At 39.8% G+C, this 23,443-nt stretch overlaps 1 protein-coding gene across 2 annotated transcripts in view; it reads left to right on the forward strand.

Annotated features, from left to right (window-relative positions):
• The window catches only part of PANX1 (pannexin 1), a 53,002-nt gene extending 29,865 nt beyond the window's left edge, over nt 1-23,137 (forward strand). The window contains exons 3-5 of one of the 2 annotated variants that reach the window (XM_027849372.1): nt 15,558-15,781; nt 19,513-20,188; nt 21,749-21,842. In XM_027849372.1, the coding sequence (XP_027705173.1) occupies nt 15,558-15,781; nt 19,513-20,188; nt 21,749-21,754 (906 nt within the window). In that variant the 3' untranslated portion in view covers nt 21,755-21,842. Of the gene's footprint in view, nt 1-15,557; nt 15,782-19,512; nt 20,189-21,748 lie in introns of both variants that reach the window. The other variant, XM_027849371.1, reaches the window with a different exon arrangement.
• Nucleotides 23,138-23,443: the final 306 nt, after the last annotated feature.

The raw sequence follows: 23,443 nt of genomic DNA on the forward strand, positions 1-23,443 counted from the left end.
CATAGATTTAGAGCTGGAAATGACGTCTTCCTGATCTAATCCAACCCTTCATTCTACAGATGAGCAAACTGACAATGAAAAAAAAACACTTATTAAGTGCTTACTGTGTGCAGGTCACTGGGGACACAAATATCAATGGGAAGTTACTATAGTCCCTGCCCTCAAAAAGCTTATATTCTAATAAGGGGATTCCACACATATAGTGGAATGTTGGCCAGGGAGGACATTTTGGTTTGAAATCTATGGAGATAGTTAATGGAACCATGGGGGAGTAGATTTGTACAACGTCCTTACTAATAGCAATGGCTGTATTCAATTGACTGTAGTTTCAGAAGTGGGGGGTGGGGGTGGTGGCCAAGGGGCAGACAGTGGTTCATGCACAATGGTTCATGTAAGATGTCTGGAGAAGAAATGACTGGGGAGTAAAGGAAAGCATGACCAGAGTCTGTCTAGACAGGTTAGGCTATATGAGGCACTCACCCAACAGAATAAAACTCTTATGTGTCTCCTAAACATCCTAAACATCTCCTTAACGCCTCCAGTTTTGGAGATCCAAACTGGAAGGAACTCTTAAGGCTTTTCATCATCCTGGTTGCCTTCCCCTTGCTAATTTATCAGTATTCTTCCTCTTTAAAGTAGAGTCCATAAATGACTGTAATGCTGCCAGTAAAATCTGACTAGGACAGAGTACAGAGGGATTGTTCGCTCTATATTCATGGAAGCTTTCTTATTGCAGACCAAGATCACATTAGCTTCTGAAATCTGCCCTTTCACACTTGACTCACATAGAGATTGCAGTCTATACAACTTCCCAGAACTTTTTCATACAACACACTGCTGCCTAACCATGCCTTTCCCCTCTCATACTTTAAAATATTGACTTTTCTAACCCGTGTAATATTTTGTGTTTTTCACTATTAAAATTTATTTTATTCTGTTTGTTCCATTGTTCTAGCCTGCCAGAATCCTTTTGGAGCCTGACTCCATCATCCAATATGATGGCTATGCCACATCCATTGTTGTCATCCGCCTATGTGAGAAGGATGCCAACATGATATTATCCAAGTCAATGATCAGTGAAATTAAGCAATAACATCAAAATGTTAAATAGCACAGGGCCAAGCTCAGATCCTTTTGGAGACCCTCCAAGTAGACATCAAGCTGTTGATGACTACCTTTTGGGTCTGGCCATTCAACTCATTTTTTAGGAAGTTTGGGAGGTTTTATGAAGGAGTAGGACTTTAAAGGACAGGTGGACTTTGGGTAGCTGGAGAGGAGTGTAAGAGGACTCCAGACAGAGGAAATGGCACAAGCCAGATCAGACAGGTAGGAACATGGGCATTTATGTTGGGGGGGGGAGGAAATTAAGGACTCTGGCTCAACCAAAAGGAAGATTTCATATTGGTGAGTGGTGGGGAATGCACAATGTTGGAAACATAGAGTTTAATTTATTCATTCAAATATAACCTGTTATGTATTCAACAATGCTATAGCTTTTTTATCTAAACCAAATAATTTAATTCAACTAGTATCCTTTAAGTACCTGTTTTGTGCTAGGTATTTTGGATGTAGACAACCCAGACCCTTCTCTCAGAGCTTATAACCACCTGATGGCTTGTCACTCTGATTCCCTAGCATTTGAATTATATTAACCTTATGAACCTATAAAGGCTTGCGCCCCAGACTATAGCAAGGAGCTCCTGCCATACTAGGTCTGCCCACTTCCCAGGGGAGACGTTCCCCTAAAAGATTACCATCACTTTCCCCTCATCCTTTCTAAAGTTCTACGACAGTCCCTCTTGGTAGTGACCTCTAACCAGCAATTACAACATCAAAGGAACTTTTTAGTAATCAAAGATGAAGCACACAAAACTAAAATAAATGGGCAAATACAGCAAACTAAGACACTCAAAACCTGACTATAAAGATGGAAGCTTGTTCTATCTGATACATGTCTCTTCCTTTCTTCAATGCTATTTCCCTTTGCTCCCTTCCTCTCCCCACAAACACTTTTAGCCAGGTTGATCCCAATGGATTTGTTTAGAGAGGGCTGTGGATGTGTCATCTTTCTGGAATGTGATTCTCCCAACTCTTTGGCCTGGGGGGGTGCAATCCTAGTGCCTTTCTGCTACAGTTAGTTCCTCTGTTTAGTCTGGCTTTCAAGATTAGGCTTTATTGCACCTAAGTTTGATACCTTGGCTCTCAGACAAGGAGCTCTCCTTGTACCCCCACCCCTACCCCCATGCCTTCCAAGTTCTCTCCTTCCTCAGGGTTCAAAATCTTATCTGTTCTGTAGATCCCTGTGCTTGGGTCATGAAAATTCTGTCATTGTTACCTTCTTTCTTGGTCTCCTTAATTATTTCTAAAAATTATTATCGCTACCTTTAGTTTTCACATCCCCATCTTTTCTAAATGTATTTCTTCCCCCTCCCCCTACTTCAGAGACTCTATGTCACCACTTTCTCAATTCAATAAACTTCAGTGACTCCCTATTGCCTCCAGAATCAAATATAAAATCCTGTTTGGCTTTTAAAGCCCTTCCCAACTCGGCCCCTTCTTACACCTTATTCCCCTCCCTTTTGTTCCTCTGACCTAGTACATTCCAAAACATTTTTGCTGGCTGAAGCCAAAGGTGCATGCCTGGAGCTCTCTCCTTCCTTCTCTCTGCCTCCTGGCTTTCCTGGCTTCTTTCAGGTCTCAGCTTATGTCCCACCCTCTTCAAAAAGTCTTTTCCAGTCCTCTTTAATTTTCCTGTCTTGCCTCTGAGACTACCCCAAATTTATTCTGTCTTTCTCATTTGTATATAATTGTTTATGTGTTGTCTCTCCATTACAATATAAATTCCTTCAAATCCAGAACAGTTTTTTTGTTTTTCTTTGTAACCCCAGCACTTAGCATATAGTGCCTGACATGTAGTAGGCGCTTAATAAATGCTAATTGATTGAGTGTTTGAAATATTTTTTGAAGAAAGAAAAAAAAATTCAACAAAATTCTAACTAACACATCAACCCAAACTGGTGATTGTCTTCACTGTTTCACACCCGTAGTCCCCCACCTCTGCAAAAAAGAGAGATATGTTTTCTCATTTCTTCTTCTGGGACAGGTTTGGTCATTATAACTAGATGACATTAAATGTCATTTTTTTCTGAATTCTTTCCATGTACATTGTTGTGGTGGTTATGCATTGTTTTAGATACAGATAGAGACAGAGTTGGCCTCAGAGTCAGAAAGATGTGAATTTAATCCTACTTCTAGCCTTTGCTAGCTGTGTAATGATGGGCAACTGACTTAAACTCTCTCAGCCTCAGTTTCCTCACCAATAAAATAGCACCTACTTTGGAGGATTGTTGTGAGGGTCAAATGAGATAATATATGTAAAGGACATTGCAATCCTTAAAGTGCTATATAAATGCTACCTAGTACAGGCATATCTCATTTTATTGCACTTTGCAGATATTACATTTTTTACAGATTGAAGGTTTGTGGCAACCCTGCGTCAAGCAACTCTACCCACACCATTTTTCCAATAGCCTGTGCTCATATCATGTCTCTGGGTCACATTTGGGTAATTCTTACAATATTTCAAACTTTTTCATTATTATTATAACTATTATGGTGATCTATGATATTATTGGAATTGTTTTGGGGTGCCACGAATCACAACCATATAAGATAGTGAACTTAATAAATTTTGTGTGTGTTCTAACTGCTCCAGGGACCAGCTCCACCTCTCTCTCTCTCTCTCTCTCTCTCTCTCTCTCTCTCCCTCTCTCTCCCCCCCCCCTCCCTCCCTCTCTCCTTCCTTTGGCCTCCCTATTCCCTGAGACACAACAATATTGAAATTAGGCCAATTAATAACCCTCCTATAGCTTCTGAGTGTTCAAGTGAAAGGAGGAGTCAATGATGTGGCAGACTTCATTGTTGTCTCATTTTAAGAAATTGCCACAGCCACCCCAGCCTTCAGCAACCACCATCTTGATCAGTCAGCAGCAGTTAACAGGGAGGCAAGGCCCTCCACCAGCAAAAAGATGCTGTGATTCACTGAAAGCTCAGATCATGGTTAACATTTTTTTTTTTTAGCAATTTGATTAACACATGTGCATTGCTTGTTTTAGACATAATACTATTGCACACTTCATAGACTACCGTATAGTGTAAACATAACTTTTATATGCACTGGGAAACCAAAAAATTCATGGAACTCACTTCATTGCAATATTCCCTTTGTTGCACTGATCTGGAACTGAACCCACTCTATCTCTGAGGTTTGCCTGTTATGCGTACTTTGTATCAGTTATTGTGTCTATGATTTTTTTGCATTCTTCTTATTCACCATTTCTTACAGCATTATATTATTGCATGACGTTCGTGTTATTTTGATCTACTAGAAGCAGAATTTCCCTAGATGAGTTGTAGCATTTGGGCCTACCCTTCATGGTTGTATTGTTTCTTCTCTCTACTGCTTTAGGCTGGCATTAGCTCCAGGACCAGAATTCTTCCCATCCTTCCCTTAGCCTGCTTTCCTGTCCATGTTATATCCACCCAGAGGTTTCTTTAGTGTGTAAAGATCTTAGAAGGAAAGATACCATGCTCAGAGGCAGCTGAGTGACACAGTGGATGGAACATTGGACTTAGAATCAGGAAGACTTGAACTCAAATCCAGCTTTAGACCCTTACTAGCTCGTGACCCTGGGCAAACCTCTGTTTGCCGCAGGTTCCCCATCTGTAAAATGAGGATAATAGCACCTACCTCCCAGAGTTGTTGTGAAGATCAAATGCAATAATTGTAAAGCACTTAGCATAGATTCTGGTATATAGTAGGTGCTATGTAAATGTTAGCTGATGTTGCTATTCAGTTGTTTCAGTCACGTCCAACTCTTTGTGACCCCATTTGGGGTTTTCTTGGCAAAGATATTGGAGTGGTTTTCCATTTCCTTCTCCAGCTCATTTTACAGATGAGGAAACTGAGGCAAACAGGGTGAAGTGACTTGCCCAGGGTCACACAGCTAGCAAGTGTTTAATGTTAGCTATTATTATTCAAATTCAACTTTAGGTACTAGCTTTGTGACCCTGGGCAAGTTGTTTAACCTCTGTCTCAATTTCCTCAACTATAAAATGGAGATAATAATAGCACCTACTTACCTCCTGGAATTTTTGTGGGGATCAAATGAGATAATATTTGTAAAGCACCTAGTACTGTGCCTGGCTCATAGTAGTCATTTAATAAATACTTGTTTCCTTCCTTCAGGAAGCCAATTTTCCACATTCCTCCATAGTGGTGAAGACTCAAACTAAGAATATTTATCTGAAATATTATTAAATCAGAGAGTATCAGAACTAGAAGCAACTCTACTCTAATGACTTCATTTTACAGATGGAAACACTGAGGTTCCATTCTGTTGAGAACCTAGCTCTTCTCACTCCTATTTCACAGCCCTTTCATCTGACCGATGCTAATACAAATTTGGTAGGTGTATCCATCATCTTTTTATTTTATTTTATTCTCTTTTAGTGAGGCAATTGGGGTTAAGTGACTTGCCCAAAGTCACACAACTAGGAAGTATTATGTGTCTGAGGTCAGATTTGAACTCAGGCCCTCCTGACTCCAGGGCCAGTGCTCTATCCACTGCACCACCTAGCTGCCCCTGTGTATCCATCATCTTGCCAGCCCTCAAGATGAAGTTGAAAAAAACTCATAAGAGCTTATATTCCCCAGAAGAAATTGGTTACTGTCTTGTTTCTATGATTTCTTCATGCCTATTGGATCAGGTCCAGACTGGTTGGTCTGGCATTCAAGCACCTATTCGATATGGTGTCACCCCCCATTTCTGGCTCATGTCTCACAAATGCCTTTCCTGGCTGGGATGCTACAGCTGATGTGAGTCGTGAACATGAAGTTGTCCAGCACTCACTCCATACATTGGGTTTTGTTCTTCTTTGTGCGTGAAATCCCTGCCTTGTCATTGTGGGCCGGTTGAAGTCCTGTCCATCATTTCAGTACAAATACCACTTTCTTCCTGAAGGCTTCCCTGAACCCTTCCGTCCCTCCCCTCTTCTTGGTTTGGAAGGTGTATTGTCTTGTATTTGTACCTCTCACAGATTTCAGTACACGTGTGACCTGTCTCAGGGAAGTCGACATTCCTTCCGGTGGTATGGATTGCCACTCTTCGATTCCTTGTCACCTTGTTTGACTCGTCTGTGTATCCTTCAATGAATCCTTGACGGGGTATTCGCTTAATATGGTGGGGGCCTTCAGATCATCGATTTAGAGCTTCCTCTAGACAAGGTCTAGTGCATCATCAGGACGTCTTGTCTAAGACTTGTTCACATCTGATCATTGTAAAGCACTTAGCATAGATTCTGGCATACAGTAGGTGCTATATAAATGTTAGCTGCTGTTGTTCAGTCATTTCAGTCATGTCCAGACGTTTGTGATCCCATTTGGGGTTTTCTTGGCAAAGATACTGGAGTAGTTTGCCATTTTCTTCTCCAGCTCATTTTACAGATGAGGAAATGGAGACAAACAGGGTTAAATGACTTGCCCAGAATCACACAGCTACTGTCTGAGGCCAGATTTGAACTCAGGAAGATGAGCCTTCGTAACTCCAGACCTGGCAGTCTATCCACTGTGCTACGCAGCTGCCCTTGTTCAAGACTAACCCTCTTCATTTTCCCATTATGTGCTTTTTGATGATACTTTTTCCACTGCTTTCTGGTGTAATTCTTCTTCTTGAAAATATAGTACAACCTGTTTATACCCACTATGCCTCTCCCATGGTCCTTTGGATGGCCTGAAATTTCCAATCTTCAGAGACTCTGGTATTGTGTTTATTTGATAATACGGTCATCTATGCCTGCCTTTTCTTCCCTGCTTATAAGCTCTAAGTGTCTTGAGTACAGAAGCCCTATCTTATTTTTTATCTTTGTATCTCCTTTAGTCTGGCATGTTGATTTGGAAATATTAGTCATCTGATGAGTTTGTTCAATCAAAATGCTCAATCCCTCCCCCCATCTACTTTTCAGCATCCCTTTATGTGTTGTCTCTGTTAGAATGTACACTCCTTGAGCAGGGACTGTCTTGCTTTTTGTATCTGTTTCTCAAGTCCTTAGCACAGTGGTTGGCATGTATTGAGAGCTTAAGAAATGCCCTGTCTACCTAAAAATAATACTGATAGCTAGTGTTTAGGTAGCACTTTAAGGTTTGCTAAGTTCTTTACAAATAATATCTCATTTTACCCTCATAACAACCCTGGGATTTAGGTGCTCTCATTTTTATTTTGTGGATGAGGGTACTGAAGCGAACACAGGTTAAGTGACTTACCCAGGGTCACACAGCTAACTTAGTGTCTGAGACTGCATTTGGATTCAGGACTTCTTGATTCCAGTCCCAGTGTTCTATCTACTGCACCTCTATTAGAGGAACCACAAAGTGTCCCCATACGGACCTCATTCTTTATCCTTTCTGTCTCCTTCCTTCCTTTTATCCCTTTCTTTTTCCTCCCCTTTCGCATAGGCTTTGGTTGATGGTTCTTATAGAAGTCATGGCTGCTGGCAGTTGAGAAGAATTAAATAGAGCCCAGCAGATGGCAGTATAGTATCATTTATTCAAAAAGGTTTGGGGGTGTAATACTGCTTACCTCCTTTTTATAGCACTAAAAAGCTCAAAATGTAGCTTTTTAAAAAAAAGTCAAAACTTTTAAACAAAATTTTCTTTGACCCTTGGTTTGCCAGAAACAGAAATGTCAATAATGACATTCATCAGTGGTAGCGTAACATAATATAACATAATAGTTGGTAGGGCACTGGGTTTGTCGTCAAGAAGACCTGAGTTCAAATCCTACCCCCCCCCCCCCACACACACAACACACACACACACAGAGGCTATGTGACCTGGGCAAGTTTTATAACCTCTATGTAGCCTTTGAGGTCCCATCTAACTCCAAATTTAGGCTCCCCTTAACTATCAAACCCATATCCAGCTATTATATAAACTCCAGTAATAAGCATCCATGGCCCTGGTAAGGACCCAAGAATAAGATACCTTTAAAGCTAGACAGCTGAAAATTACCTTCTATAATTATGTGCTTCCTTTTTGTGGGGAGGGGGGACTACTATCAAATCCCTGGTAAAGGTAATAATGGTAATAATAATACTGGCAATTAAGTAATTTAAGGCATTAATTTAAGCATTTAAGTAATTAATTAATTTAAGTAATAATGGCATTTAAGTAATTCATTAAGGTTTCCAAAACATTTTTATATACTGAATCATTTCATTTCTGTGTTCATCTCCTCTTCTATAAATTGAAGGGGGTTGGACTAGATGACCCCTAAAATCCCTTCCAACTCTAAATCTATGGTCTGATTATTTTATTTAATCTTCACAACTCTGTGAGGTAGGCACTTTAAGTATTATCCTCCCTATTTTTCAAGATTCAGAAACTCAGACTCAAAGAGGTTGTGACCTGTCCGAGGTCATATAACTAGTAACGTCAGAGGTAGAATTTGAACCCCAGGTCTTTCTTTCTAGACTCCTCTTGTATACCAAGGTGCTTTTTTTTTTTTTTTTTTTTGGTTAGGCAATAGGGTTAAGTGACTTGCCCAGGGCCACACAGCTAATAAGTGTTATGTGTCTGAGGTCAGATTTGAACTCAGGTCCTCCTGAATCCAGGGCCAGTACTCTATCCACTGCACCACCTAGCTGTCCCTACCACAGTGCTGCTGACAAGGTCTTTATACTCAATAGTATAGTTGTGCATTTAAGAGAGGACGAATATCGTAAGATTTAGAAGAAAGAACCTTGGAGACAATCTAGTACAAGTCCTTCATTGGATAGATGAGGGAAATGAGGCTGAGAGATGTTACCCAAGGTCATATAAGGCAGGAGGTTTCAGAGCTTGTATTTTAGCCCAACCTCTCTGACTCGAGATGTAGCCCTTCTTCTCTGCCACACAGAAGCCTTTGCTAGCTTTTCAATTTATCCATCTCCGTTTGCCAGTGGAACCAAATCCATCACTAAATCCTGAACCTGACCAAACCTTTTATTCGGTATTGCTGTTTTCTTATCCCTCATGCCCATGGATATTTCTAAGTCTTCATTGCTCCTCTGTTCCCATGATGGAAACCTTTCCACAATCTAGACTCCCCATTCCTTCCTAGTTCTAGACCTCTCCCTTCTTCAGACTGAGTCTGGGTGGATAGAAAGAGCTGGAGGTAAGGGAACAAAACAAGTGTTATGGATGATCTGAAACTTTAGAAATGAAGCCACTAGTGAAGGCCTCATGAGTCTTTGCCCAGGCCCCTCTACCCCAGGCGGAAATGAATGGACAGTATCTTTTCAGCAAATGACTTAAAGCTCTCTCACGAAATATCCTAAATCAAATTTTGAAGGGAAGAAGTTTGTAGACACATACACAAACAGCAGGTCTCTTTTACTAAGACGCTTTTCTCCCATATTTTTCATTGCTTTTTAATTTCTCCCAGTAACCTCTCCCCCCAGACTCCCCACCCTAACCCAGCCCATCAAAACAAATTCCCACGTTAGCCATGTCTGAAAATGTATGTCTCTGCATCTTAAGTTTATCACCTCTCTGTCAGAAAATGAATGGCTTTTCATCTTCATTCTTTTGGATTTCTGGTTTGTTATTGTGTTGATTAGAGTGCTAAGAAGTCTTTCAAAAGCCATCCTCATGTTTTTTCCATGTTCTTTGTTTGGGTGAAGAGAAATATTAAAAGCTATAATTGGTCACTTTTCTAAGTACCTATTAGTGAATTAACTTTTAATTCCATCTCACAAACTCACCCAGGATTTGGCCCCTTCCTATCTTTCCAGTTTTCTTACATGTTACTGCCCACTCTGCTCTCTATGAAAGACATCCATACTGGTTTCTTGCTGTTCCTCGTATGTAATGTTTCATCTCCTCTCTTTATGCCTTTGTGTACTGGCTGTCCCCAATTCCTGGAATGTTTCCCTCCTCATCTCCACTTCCCAGAATCCCAGGCTTCCTTCAGGAGGCCTTTCCAAATTCACTGCCCGACCACTCCTATTCCCCCCTCAGGTGCTACTGCCTTCTCCTCAAAGGTATATATCTTGTATCTAATAATCTACTCATTGTCTCCCCTACTAGAATATTGAGAGCAGGGCCTTTCTCTTGCTCTTTGTTTTTACCTTTCTTTGAAACCTCAGCCAAAGCATGGTGCTGGCTACGTAGTAAGTGCTTAATAAATCCTTACTGATTGCTTGATTGGTAGATGGGGAGAAAAGTTAGGCATATGGAGAGAAGCAGGAAACAGTGGTGGGGGTACAGGTGGTACTCATTTCTTCTTTCCTATGAACATGGCCTCGGTGTGAGAAAACTTCCAAAGAAAAAGTAAATACCCAGATTTTAATACATTTAAGTCTCCATTTTTCTAATTATAACGAGCTGTGATGAGCTGTTCATTAGCACTGATTACCACAAGGCTGGGGCAGGTGGGCAAAATGGCAGAGCCCAATGAACAGGCACTTGTTTGTTCATTCACTCAGTTTGAGATAATATACTATTATTCTGCTGCCTTTGAAACCAAGCTGGCTTAGAAATAGATTTCTTGAGACCAAGGTGAAAATCATACTTTTCTCGTAGGGGCTGTGGTAGATAATGCCTGGCTTTTGAGACTATGAATCCTGGCTGACTTTGTTATCTTAGTAATTACATTTCACAACAATGCAAACTCTCCTGCCTGGGCCTGGGTGAAAACTTCCCTTGCTGTGTTAGCGGGAATCTCGGAATGAGGCCGCCAGGCCCCTTGCTTATCACCCACTATTACATGCCCAGTGGGATGATGGGAAGCGGGCTAACATTTTTTTGATAAACCTAGTTACATGCAGCTATGGGATTAGCTTAAGAATGAAGCTTCTGGAGCAGCAGGAGTAGCAAAGTAAGTGTTCATGTCTCCTCAAATCGTTTGTGTTCTGCTCAGCAAGGCTCTTGGAGGCATTCTGAACTGAGAGCAGAGCAACCTTTCTCCTCCAAGACAAGGGACAGTTCCTTCTTCTCATGAGCAACATTTCTCTTTGCTGCCAGCTGTGGGTTATTGGGGGAAAGGGGAAGACATTTATAGTGATGGTGGTCATGGCATTCATACCTTCCTGTGAACAGAGTTTTGATATGAGGACATTTCACAAGAAGAAGTAAGCAAGCAGAATTTATTCCAAGTGAGAGACTCACATATGGACATTCTGAAACTGGTTCTGGATGGCCCACCACATGAGTGGTAGGAGCTTTTTTCTATTGCCGGTACAGCGGAACTGTTGGCATAGTCAGCTCTGGCTATCTCTTTACTGTATTTACGTCTAGGAGAACAAGGTGACTCCTTCACCAATGGCATCTAGTGAGAGACTATGCTGCAGGGGGTATTTATGCCACACTCACTGAAAAATCTGGCCTAGATTCAGATTTCTGTATTCCCATGACTCACTTTCCCAGCTTTTGAAACTCCCAAAGTCAGAGACTCCACTTCTGGCACCTAGAACAGAAAAGAACAAATAAGCAGGCCAGGGAGACCCTGCTTCTTTTCATATGAGCCATAGGAGCCCCCTCAGCTGGGGGAGGGGGAGCTGTGAGGAAAGGAGTCCTCACGGCTCTTCCTCTTGTAACATAGTCCAGAACCAGTTTCAGAATGTCCACGTGAGTCTCTCCAAGTCATCTTCACTCATCTCCTGGAGACAGCTCCCTAGCATCCTCCACATGGAGACACATCTTAGCAAGCTGACAGGGTCTGCATATGCACCTATTACAAATATGATGAAGGCTTCATTCTTTAACCTTGTTATCTTATCTCTGTGGTTGCATTTGCTAAGGAATTGTGTATGATTTTAACATCCATATGAGGGACTTCTTGTTTAAGTGAGGTTTTCAGGGAACATTTTGGTCTAGAAAGCCAAGCATTGCAAAGACTATTTGGAAGAACGAAAGTTCAGGAATTTCAAAGAAACCAGGCAAAAAAAAAGATGTAAAGTCGGGAGATTCAACAGTATCAGACTTTAAACTATATTATAAGGTAATAGCATTGTTAAATTATAAAATGGATAATTATGATTATTTTTAATTAAATTTTCTTGTATAAATAAAACCAATGTAGCCAAGAATAGAAGGAACGTAGATAATTGGGGGAAAAAACTTTCATAGACAATCTCTCAGATAGGATGTGATTGTATCTGAATTTAGAAAAATATGGAAAGACTTGGACCTATGAAGGAAAATGCTATCCACCTTCAGCAAAAGAGAACAAAAGTGGATATGTACATAGGTCTTACATATATGTGTATGAATGTATATGTGTATATATGTGTATGTGTATAGATATTTATATATATGTGTGTGTGGTTTAAATGTAGCCTTCTGGGGGTTGGGGGGAGGACGGGAATAAAGTAAAAAGTACACAGCAGAGAACAAAAGAAAACCTACAAGGAAGCAAAAAAAAGCTGGGTAGCTTGGAAAATAATGTATAGTATTTATTATATAGATTTTATTGAAATGGAAATTTTATTGTTTTATATTGAATCCTCTCTTATATTCTGCTTTGTACATGGCAATGTTTTTTTTCTTTTCTCATTTTTGTATTTAAGTTTAAAATGAATAAAAAATTTACTAAATAAGAAAGAAAGAAAGAAAGCCAAATGTCTTGTTGTTGTTGCTAACCAACAATAAATATAGCAGGTCCTTTTATTCTCTATTATCTTCAGTCAGTTATGAGACTAGATATCCCCCAGCTATAAAATCTAGTAGTGTCAATGAGGTTCCAGCATCCATGTCTCTAGCTAACCTCCCTATCCCATCAGCAGCAATCAATAAGTAAAAATGTAATAAGCACCTGCTGTGTGCTGGGCACTGTGCTAAAAACCCAGCAAAATCTAAGTTTATAGTTGGTTTCCCACTGTGGAGACTAAGCACCCAAGGGCAGTAGTTAGAGCATCATATAATCCCCAACTCAGGTGTGTTCAGTCCTAATAGAAAAAGCCATCATAACAGAATCCACTTTTGCCTTGGAGGCTCTGCTTATACACTGCTCCCTAAGCTTGCTTGAGAAACTGATCGTCTGACTTGCCCACAGAGGCTGAAGGGAGAGAGCTCCCTCTTCCATTTTGGGCACAGGCGTAAACCAGATTCAAAGCCTACAGGCTGTAACTCTCTCTGACCTAGTCCCCAGCTGACACATGACCACGTAAAGGCCTTCGCACTCAGGTCAAAGAAAGGAGCTCTTTGTCCAAATATTTTCATGACCCACTTGGGAAATTAACCAGGTATAGACTATGTTCTGTTAACACCCAGCTCTCCATTCATCATTTCTCTCCAGTTCCAAAATACATCAGTCATACATCCAAACCAATGCCTTTCCTTCATTAATCACACTACACATTATATACCCACACCCTTCATAATGGGAGGGAAATTGAAAATAAAACCATAAAGGCTCAGTTAGCTCATTCAGCAACGGTTTATTAACCATTTATTATGTGCCAGGTACTTTGTTGATTGCTAGGGATAACCACAGATGATAAAATGGAAAAAAGTATTTGCGATTAGGGAGTTTACATTCTATTGGGGAAAATATGTATATAGAAAATTAAGTACAAAGGTAATTTCGAGGGGGGAAGCTACCAGCAATTGCAGCCAGGGATGTGGGGGGAATGAGAAAGGAAGGGAGAGTATCTATCAGGACAGGCTTCCTGAAGCGGATGGGTCTTAGTTGAGCCTTGATGTAAGCTAGGGATTCTATGTAGTAGAGATGATGAGGGAGTGTATTCCAGGCAAGGAAGAAAACTCATACAATGGCACAAAAACAAGAGATCAGGGAGAATGGGGAAAGGCAAGCAGTCTACTTTGGCTGTCATGCAGCATGTGAGGGAAAGTAATGTGCATTGAGCCTAGGTAGATGAGCTGGAACCCGACCAAGGAGGGCTTTAACAGCCAAGTAGAGGAGTTTGTTATTTTATCCTAGAAGCAAGAGGGAAACACTGGAGCTTTTTGATAAGGGGACTACCGTCATCAGACCTGTGCTTTGGGAATATCAATTTGACAGCTTTGTGGGGGATGGATTGGAGAGGGGAGAGACTGGAGGCAAGGAGACCAATTAAGAGGCTATTGCAATGGTCCAGGAGAGTGGTGATGAGGGCTTGAAATAAGATTATAGCTGCATGAGGAGAGAGAAGGTGGCAGATGCTGTGAAGGTCAACCCAAAGAGACTTGGCAGTTGACTGGATCTGAGAGATAACTAAGAGGAGGGAGTTAAGGACAACTCTGAGGTCATAAACTTGACTGCCTGGATTAATGAAGGTGCCCTAGACAGAAGAGAAAAGCAGAATAGGAAACCCAAAGGAGGCTCCTGGTTTGGCTTAATGACTTTTTTCTTTTTTTATTAATTTATTTTTAGTTTTCAACAATCACTTCCATAAGCTTTTGAGTTTTAAATTTTTCTCCCCCTTCCTCCCCTCCTCCCTCCTCAGGATGGCGCACAATCTGATATAAGGTCTACATAAACGTTTCTATTAAACATATTTTCACATTAATCATGTTGTAAGGAAGAATTAAAACCAAGAGGAGGAACCACAAGAAAGAGGAAACAAAACAAAACAAGGGGAAAAAAAAGAGCAAATAGTATGCTTCGATCTGCATTCAAAATCCATAGTTCTTTCTTTGGATGTGGATAGCATTTTTCATCATGAGACTTTTGAAGATGCCTTAGATCCTTGATGCATTGCTGAGAAGGTATAAGTCTATCAAAGTTAGTCATTGCACAGCGTGGCTGTTACTGTGTACAACGTTCTCCTGATTCTTCTCACTTCACTCAGCATCAGTCCATATAAGTCTTTCCAGGTTTTTCTGAAGTCTGCTTGCTCATCATTTCTTATAGCACAATAGTATTCCATTACACTCATATACCACAACTTGTTCAGCCATTCCCCAATTGATAGACATCCCCTCAATTTCCAATTCTTTGCCACCACAGAAAGAGCTGCTATAAATATTTTTGTACATGTGGGTCCTTTTCCCATTTGCATGATCTCTTTAGGATACAGCCCTAGAAGTGCTATTGCTAGGTTAAAGGGTATGCACATTTTTATAGCCCTTTGGGCATAGTTCCAAATTTCTCTACAAAATGGTTGGATCATTTCACAACTCCACGAACAATGCATTTGTGTTCCAATTTTCCCACATCTTCTCCAACATTTATCATTTTCCTGTTTTGTCATTTTGGCCAATCTGATAGGTGTGATGTTGTACCTCAGAGTTGTTTTGATTTGCATTTCTCTAGTCAATAGTGATTTAGAGCATTTTTTCATATGACTATAGGTGGATTTAATGTCTTCATCTTAAAACTGCCTGTTCATATCCTCTGACCATTTATCAAGTGGGGAATGACTTGTAGTCTTATAAAGTTGACTTAGTTCTCTATATATTTTAGAAATGAGGCACTTATCAGAGACTCTGGTTATAAAAATTCTTTCCCAGTTTTTTGCTTCCCTCCTAATCTTGGTTGTTAATGACTTTTTTCTCTCTCTCTGTTTCTTCCTTTTAGTTTTTCCCTTACATTTTGTTGCTGCTAGCTATACTGTTGTACATGCCTACATTGTTTTGGCGTTTCACTGCGGCCCCTCACCTTTGTTCAGATATGAAGTTCATTATGGAGGAACTTGACAAAGTTTACAACCGGGCTATCAAAGCTGTGAAGAGTGTTCGTGGTGTTGATGTGAGAGATGGTGCCAGCCCATTTGTGGGTGTGACTGAGAATATTGGGCAAAGGTAAGATTGCATGGGGATTCTAACAGGCTCTTGGTATGTGGGGACCAGGTCTCCCTCTGACAGTCTCTTTCTCCATCCCTGAGGCCTAGACCAACTTAAAACCAGTCTTTAGAAATCTCTGTCTATCTCATCCACCGGTAATAATGCCTGCTTTTCTGCCACTAGAATCTTGCTCCTTCCTTTAGGTTAAACAATCAGGGATAATTTGAGAAGGTATTGATGCTTTTAAAGTATGAATTAGTTTATCAAGTTGCTTGCTATTTTTCTTCCACATTATAGCAACTCTCTTTGGTGTCATGGTGTATATTTAAATATACACACACAACACACATGGGTGTATGGATGTGTATATGTATATATACATGCATATGCACACACATATTAAAAATACACATGTGTGTATACATATATACAAATGTATGCATATATATGTATGTATGTGTATGACATTTTTTCCTTTTCTCTTCTTTTTCAATTGTGAGGACTCAGGCAATTGTACAATTAGGTCTCAATTAGTGTGAATAATGAATCCCCTGAAATGTTTGCGAGCAATGACCACACCTCTCCCCAGATCACACCATCTTGGAAGCACTGAAAACTTCCAAACCCTGAGAAGTGTCTCTGAAAACAACAGTGGGAAAAAGCCTAAAGGTTGAGACAGTGCCCCACAAACACACATACATACACATACACTATTCAAAGTTATAATAATATAAAATATAGCAATTGGTTCCAGTCTAATAGAAATATGGATTGTGAATTTGAATAATGGGAATACTTTTAAGGATTCATTGTTCATACTTTTACGCTAATCAGGACCTGGCTGTATTCTTACCAGCCCTTGTTTATATGCATTCCTTCCTTGGCCTACTATACCTACGTCTTTTAGTTGCCTTTTTTGGGATAAAATAATAAGACATTGCTCTACTCTTCAGTGTTTGGGTTTTGCCTTGAACAAGAATGGCACTGTCTTGATTGTTGGATCCCATCATGTCACAGTAGGAGAAGCACTGACCTTGGAGTCAGAAGACCTGGGTTGGAGTCCCAGCTCTCTTACACACTCACCATGCGGCCTTTCAAAGTTACCTACCTTCTTTGAGCTTCACTTTCTTCATTTATGAAATGAGCATCTGAACTTGATGTTTTCTAAATTCCCTTCTGTCTTCAAAAGGGCCGACTTTAGTGACAAAAAGTGTATGAATCACAGTCCTTCTTATAAAATATACTATGGATTATTGGGACCCAATGTGGTGGAGCAGAAAAAGGACTCAGCTGAGCTCTCCCAACATTGCCCTCCAAACAACTTTAAAATAATGCCTCAAGTCAAATTCTGGAATGGCAGAGCTAACAAAAGGTCAGACTGAAATATTTTTTCAGCCCAAAACAACTAAAAAAATGGAAAAGAGAGATCTGTGACACGTGGGTGGAGGCTGGCCTAGAATCCACATGGATGAAACACCAGTGGTAGGACTAGCTGTGGCAACAGAAGCAGCAGCAGCTTTGGAGCTCTCAAGAGAGAGAGGGTAAGGGGACCTGGTAATTGGTCAGAAAGAGATATAGGAGACTCTTGTGCTAACACTGGATGCAGGACCAGACACTCTTTGGCAGATCCATTGCTTATTCCCACTTCTGGGTTCAAGGGCAGAGGTAAACACTTTGGGCCAAGACGGAGCAGAAAATCTGAGGAACATTATTATTTCTGGTCCCAAAGGAATAGGGGCCTTGAGTCTCTTGTATTGATTGCAATTACAGGGGATCAGGGACCTTTCTGGTAAGGACCAGAGGGCAGACCAGGAGAGCAGTGACCACACCTCTCCCCAGATCACACCATCTTGGAAGCACTGAAAACTTCCACACCCTGAGAACTATCTCTGAAAACAGCAGTGGGAAAAAACCTAAACGTTGAGACAGTGCCCCACAAACACACACACACACACACACACACACACACACACACACACACACACGGAACAGAGCCCAACTTTAACATGAAGCAGTAATCACCAAAACAATCTTACTGGATAAGAAATAGAGTGGTAGATTGGCGGAATAGACTAGGAATGCAATACACAGTGGTAAGTGACCGTAGTAGTCTAGTGTTTGATAAACCTAAAGATTCAAGCCTTTGGGATAAGAACTGAGCATTTAACAAAAATTGCTGGGAAAACTGGAAAGCAGTTTGGCAGAAACTAGGCATGGTATACCAAGATAAGGTAAAATGGATAAATGGTTTAGACAGAAAGGGTGATATTGTAAGTAAATTAGGGGAATGTGGATAAATGTACCTCTCAGATCTATGGATAATAGAATTTGTGATCAAAAAAGAGATAAAAGGGAATCACAGGAAGTAAAATAGATAATTTTGATTACATGAAATTAAAAAAAGCTTTTGCACAAATAAAACTAATACAGTCAAAATAAGAAGGAAAACAAAACTGTGGGAAAAATTTTGTATCAGATTTCTCTGACAAAGGCCTCATTTCTCAAATATGTAGGAAACTGAGCCAAAATTACAAAAAATAAGAGCTATTCCCCATTTGATAAATGGTCAAAGGATATGAACAGGCAGTTTTCAGAGGAAGAATTAAAGCTATCAACAGTCACATAAAAGTATTCTAAATCACTATTGATTAGAGAAATACAAATTAAAACAACTCTGAAATACCATCTCAAGCCTATTGGATTGGCTAACATGACTGAGAAAGAAAATGACAAATGCTAGAGGGAATGTGGAAAAATAGGGACACTAATTCACTGCTGGTGGAGTTGTGAACTGATCCAACCATTCTGTAGAACAATTTGGAAGTATGCCCAAAGGACTATAAAACTGTGCATACCCTGTGACCCTACAACAATACCACTAGGTCGATATCTCAGAGATCAAGGAAAAGAGGAAAGGACCTATGTGTACAAAAATATTTATTGCAGCTCTTTTTGTGGTGGCAGAGGATTGGAAATCGAGGGAATGCCCATCAGTTGGGAAATGGCTGAACAAGCTGTGGTTTATAATTGTGATGGAATACTATTGTGCTATTAGAAATGATGAACAGGATGGTTTCAGGAAAACCTGGGAAGACTTAACGTGAACTGATGCAAAGTGAAGTGAGCAGAACCAGGAGAATATCATACACAATAATAGCAATATTGTAAAGATGATCGTCTGTGAAAGACTTAGCTACTCTGGTCAAGATAATGATCCAAGACAATTCCGAAGGACCCATAATAAAAAATACTATCCACCTCCAGAGAAAGAACTGATGAATTCTGAATTCAGATTGAAGAGTACTTATTTTTACTTTCTTTATTTTTCTTATTTTATTTTTTGTCTTTTTTTTTTGCAACATGCCTAATATGGAAATACATTTTGCATGACTTCACATGTATGATCAATATCAAATTGCCTGAGGCAGGGGGCGGGAGGGAGGTAGAGAACTTGGAACTCAAAATATTAAAAAATGTTTGTTAAAAATTTTACATGTAATTGGTAAATAATGAAATAAGTAAAAATATACTTAAAAATAAAGTAAGCTCTGCAATATTTAATGTAGGGTCACCATTTCTTTGACCACATCTATTCATGCCCTTATAAAGTTGTAGCTTTGGTTCATTACATAATAGCATTGAATGTATGAAAGTGTAGACCCATCCCACCTATTCAATGAGGTTCTAATTCAATTTTTACTTAATCATTCTAATTTCTCTTTTCTCTCGTTCTTTTTTTTTCTTTAAAGTCTCTGGGAAATCTCTGAAAGCCATTTCAAATACCCAATAGTGGAACAGTACTTGAAGACAAAGAAGAAGTCAAAGAACTTAATAGTCAAGTACCTCATCTGCCGGGCCGTGACCTTCATAATTATCCTGCTGGCCTGTGTCTACCTGGGTTATTACTTCAGCCTTTCCTCCCTGTCTGATGAGTTTGTCTGCAGCATCAAGTCAGGAATCCTGAAGAATGACAGCACAGTTCCGGAGCAGATTCAGTGTAAGCTCATTGCAGTTGGGATTTTCCAGCTCCTCAGTTTCATTAACCTGGTGGTTTATGCTCTGCTGGCTCCCGTGGTCGTGTACACATTCCTCGTTCCCTTTAGACAGAAGAGCGACGTTCTCAAAGTCTATGAAATCCTGCCCACCTTTGATATCCTGCACTTCAAGTCAGAAGAATACAATGACTTGAGCCTCTACTATCTTTTCCTGGAAGAAAATATAAGTGAACTTAAGTCCTTTAAGTGTCTTAAAGTCTTGGAGAACATTAAAAACAACAGTCAGGGGATTGACCCCATGCTACTCCTGTCTAATCTTGGGATGATCAAGACTGATGTCGTAGATGGTAAAACTACCAAGCCTGCAGACAAAAAGGGAGCAGAACCTGGGAATGATGCAATAGAGCTCAACGGTAGGGATGTCTTTAAGGTCAGCAGTGAAGGGCAGCCGCCAGAGTACTGGTAGCTACTCTTTCTGGGGTAGACATAGATATTATCACCACCTTTATTGAAAGTTCAAACTATATTTTAGTGTTATTTTAGGTGAAGACAATAAGGAGTGTGGAAGAGGACAGGAATGGGCATTTCCTGGTAGGAAAGAGGAGAGGTCCAGTATCATCCTAAAGACTTCTAAAGAGGAGGCACCCACAGAGCCCCTTTCACTTTGCCTCCTTTCATCTTCCTTTTCTCTTTCCCAGCTTCTCTGCCTCCCTATCTCCTATATGCCTATTTATCCATCTGTCTTTCTATATTTCTATATAGCATATAATATAGCATATAGTGTAATACATATATGTAATATATATTATCTAGCTATATTTCCATCTATAACCAAACCATATCTATATATCTATCTATATCTACCCATATCTATAATTATCTTTATATAACTCTTTCTCCCATCTATCTTCCATATATCTATCTGTATCTATATTATATCTTTCTCTATCAATCTCTGTATCTATCTTACATATTTATATCTATCAATCTCTAGGTCTACCTGTATCTATATCTGTCTTTATATATATATATATCTTTCTATCTTTCTTTCATCTATCTTCTATTTATCTCCTGTCTTTCTTTTTCCTACCTATCTATGCATATGTGTACCCCTCCCATTCTGGGGCTTCCACACTCCTCCCAGGTCTGAGGATCTCTCCAGCCTTCAGTGAAACCGTTAATTATGTCTCAGCCAAGCACTGACGCAGTTGTGTTTTGTCTGCCTCTTGAAGTGGAGGTAGGACTTGTGGTATGGTCAAAATTGACTAAAAACAAAATTTAAATTCTAAAATTTGCTTAAATCATTTGATACTTCTGGAAAAACCAAGCCAGATCTGTTGAAGTTGACGTGTAACTATGAAGATATGCTTATTTGTATGTAAACCTTCTGTCTGTCTAGTGAGTCTTTGTCAGTGTAACAGATTTCACAATTACCCACATACTTCTATAATGGAGGGAACAAATTTCAGATTATTGACAAAGGGGGCAAATCAAAGGGTAGTTGGCCAACCACCTAGAGTTCATATACGCTTCCTCTGCCCCAGCTAGCTCTATTTGCCTCATCAGCCTACCAACTGCTCAATTAAGCTGACTAAAAGACAAAATTTAAGTTCTCAAATTGGTTAAATACTTTGATAATTTTGGGAAGCTAAGCCAGATCAGTTTTCATGTTTTCAAAAATAACCTGTTTTCAGTTTCCATAATTCTGGTAGAAACTTTTAGTGATTTTTTTTAAAGACATTGGATAGTGACAGCTAACCTTAGACTCAAAAGGGTCAAAGTTCTCATATAATTGTTGATTTGAATGATTGTCTGGGGATGACTTACATATGCTTAAAAATGCCCAAAAGCCAAAACCTGGTAAAGTAAAAGGGGACCTTTTGCAGAGTCCATCCAGATCAGTTAAGAGAAAAGCAGCTTCTAGAGGTTGAGACTAGTTCCCTTCAATTAATGCTGCCAACTAAAATGTGGGGTTTTTGTTTTGTTTCAGTTTTGACAGATCAGGATTTAAGCAACGAAGCGAAAGCAAACAATGAAGAGAAGAAAATTCGCCAGAGACTTCTAGAGTCTTCACAATGACCCTTTCCCTCTAACTTTCAGTGTTGTGATTTTTATGATGAGTAGCATCCCAATTACGGTACAAGCCTTGCTGATTAGAGAAGTCAAAGGGTCAGGCTTTTACCCACCTTGGATCGGGCCCAGCTCATGACAGGTGCCCATTTGGTGAGGATGGCAAGGAACTGATCTAGTGTCTGCCCTGGGATGATGAACTCAAAGATTCTCAGTATTGTGAGCAAGAGGCAAAGAACATATTGAATAAACTCCCTGAGAGCTAAGCAGACTGCCTCAAGTGTAGCTACTAGAACCATTTTAATACATAAATAATGTAGTTAAGGTATAAAAAGAAGTGGCCCTGGCAAGAGATCTAGAGAAAAGCCGTTCTGTGGAAGATAATGGTGATCAACTCCGGAGGAACACAAAGAACTTACAAAAAATAAAAACCAAGTAAGGATATCAGGAAATATTAAGCTCCTGGGGTACTTAATAATCACTGTTGGACCATAAAGCGTCCTACAAGGTATATATGAATGGCGAGTGGGCAGAAAAACTGACTTTGGGGATAATAAAAATTAGACTCTATTGTTAAAGCTTTTGTATTACATTTTAGGTTTTTTGGTCTCCTTAATTTAAGCAGTTTCTAGATCAGACTTGTCTAATGCCTTCAACAAAGGCTTTAGTTTGGTTTTTTTTTTTTTTTGGCAACAAAATGTTATGAAACAAACATTTAAGTCAAGAAGTCCAAGGTGTAGGGAACACTAACCTGAAAGAGGCTAGTTAAAATAGAGACAAAATAACTTAGTAAGCCCACATCTGAATGACTCCAAATACAGCCTTGCTTTAAAAACCCAGGCACAGACATCCAAACTGACAAAGTAGAAAACTACAGGAAAGAATATTTCGTGTTGCAAAGGGAACCACTTCCCCAAAGGGAATTCCTGCAGGGTTTCTTCAAATCTTGAGCTCACCTAATGCATTTAAGATATGATTCAATTGAAATATAATTTGAAGGGGGCATTTCTTTAGCTTAAAAGTGAGCCAAGCCTGAATTGGATTTCTGTCAGGAAGCATTAAGTAATCCCTGTGAAAATATGTCACTTTAGGAAAGGATTCAAGTCGTGGTACTAAACCCATTTGGCTACTCGTTTTCCAGAAATATTTTATAGACAGTTTTTAAATAATAATAGGTACAGACATGCTATGTACAGGTAGGTAGATGAGGTAATTCTTTCAGATGAGAATTCAAAGCCATCGTGGGGAACCTGTGGTCTCGAAGCCACATGTGGCCCTCTAGGTCCTCAACTGTGGCCTTTTGACTTGAGTCCCAAGTTTTACAGAACAGATCTTTTTATGAAGGGGTTTTGTTCTGTGAAGTTTGGATTTAGTCAAAGGGTCAAAGTTCCCCACCCCTGGTGTAGATCTTACCTCCATTTAAATTTTATGATATAAATCCTTTTAAAAATTGTATTTGTGAACCTCTCGTTGTGATCTTGACGGTAAGCCATGTTTATAGTTAGAAGTGAACAGTGGTTTTTAGTTGAGCAAACCTGAATCTTCACTAGTCAGGCCTGGTTGTTCACCCAGTGTAATTGTTTATGGAACAGTTGCATAAATCACAGTGTCTGCC

Source organism: Vombatus ursinus, unplaced genomic scaffold, assembly GCF_900497805.2.
Source record: "Vombatus ursinus unplaced genomic scaffold, bare-nosed wombat genome assembly UNPS02007344.1, whole genome shotgun sequence".
In the NCBI taxonomy this organism is placed as follows: Eukaryota; Metazoa; Chordata; class Mammalia; order Diprotodontia; family Vombatidae; genus Vombatus; species Vombatus ursinus.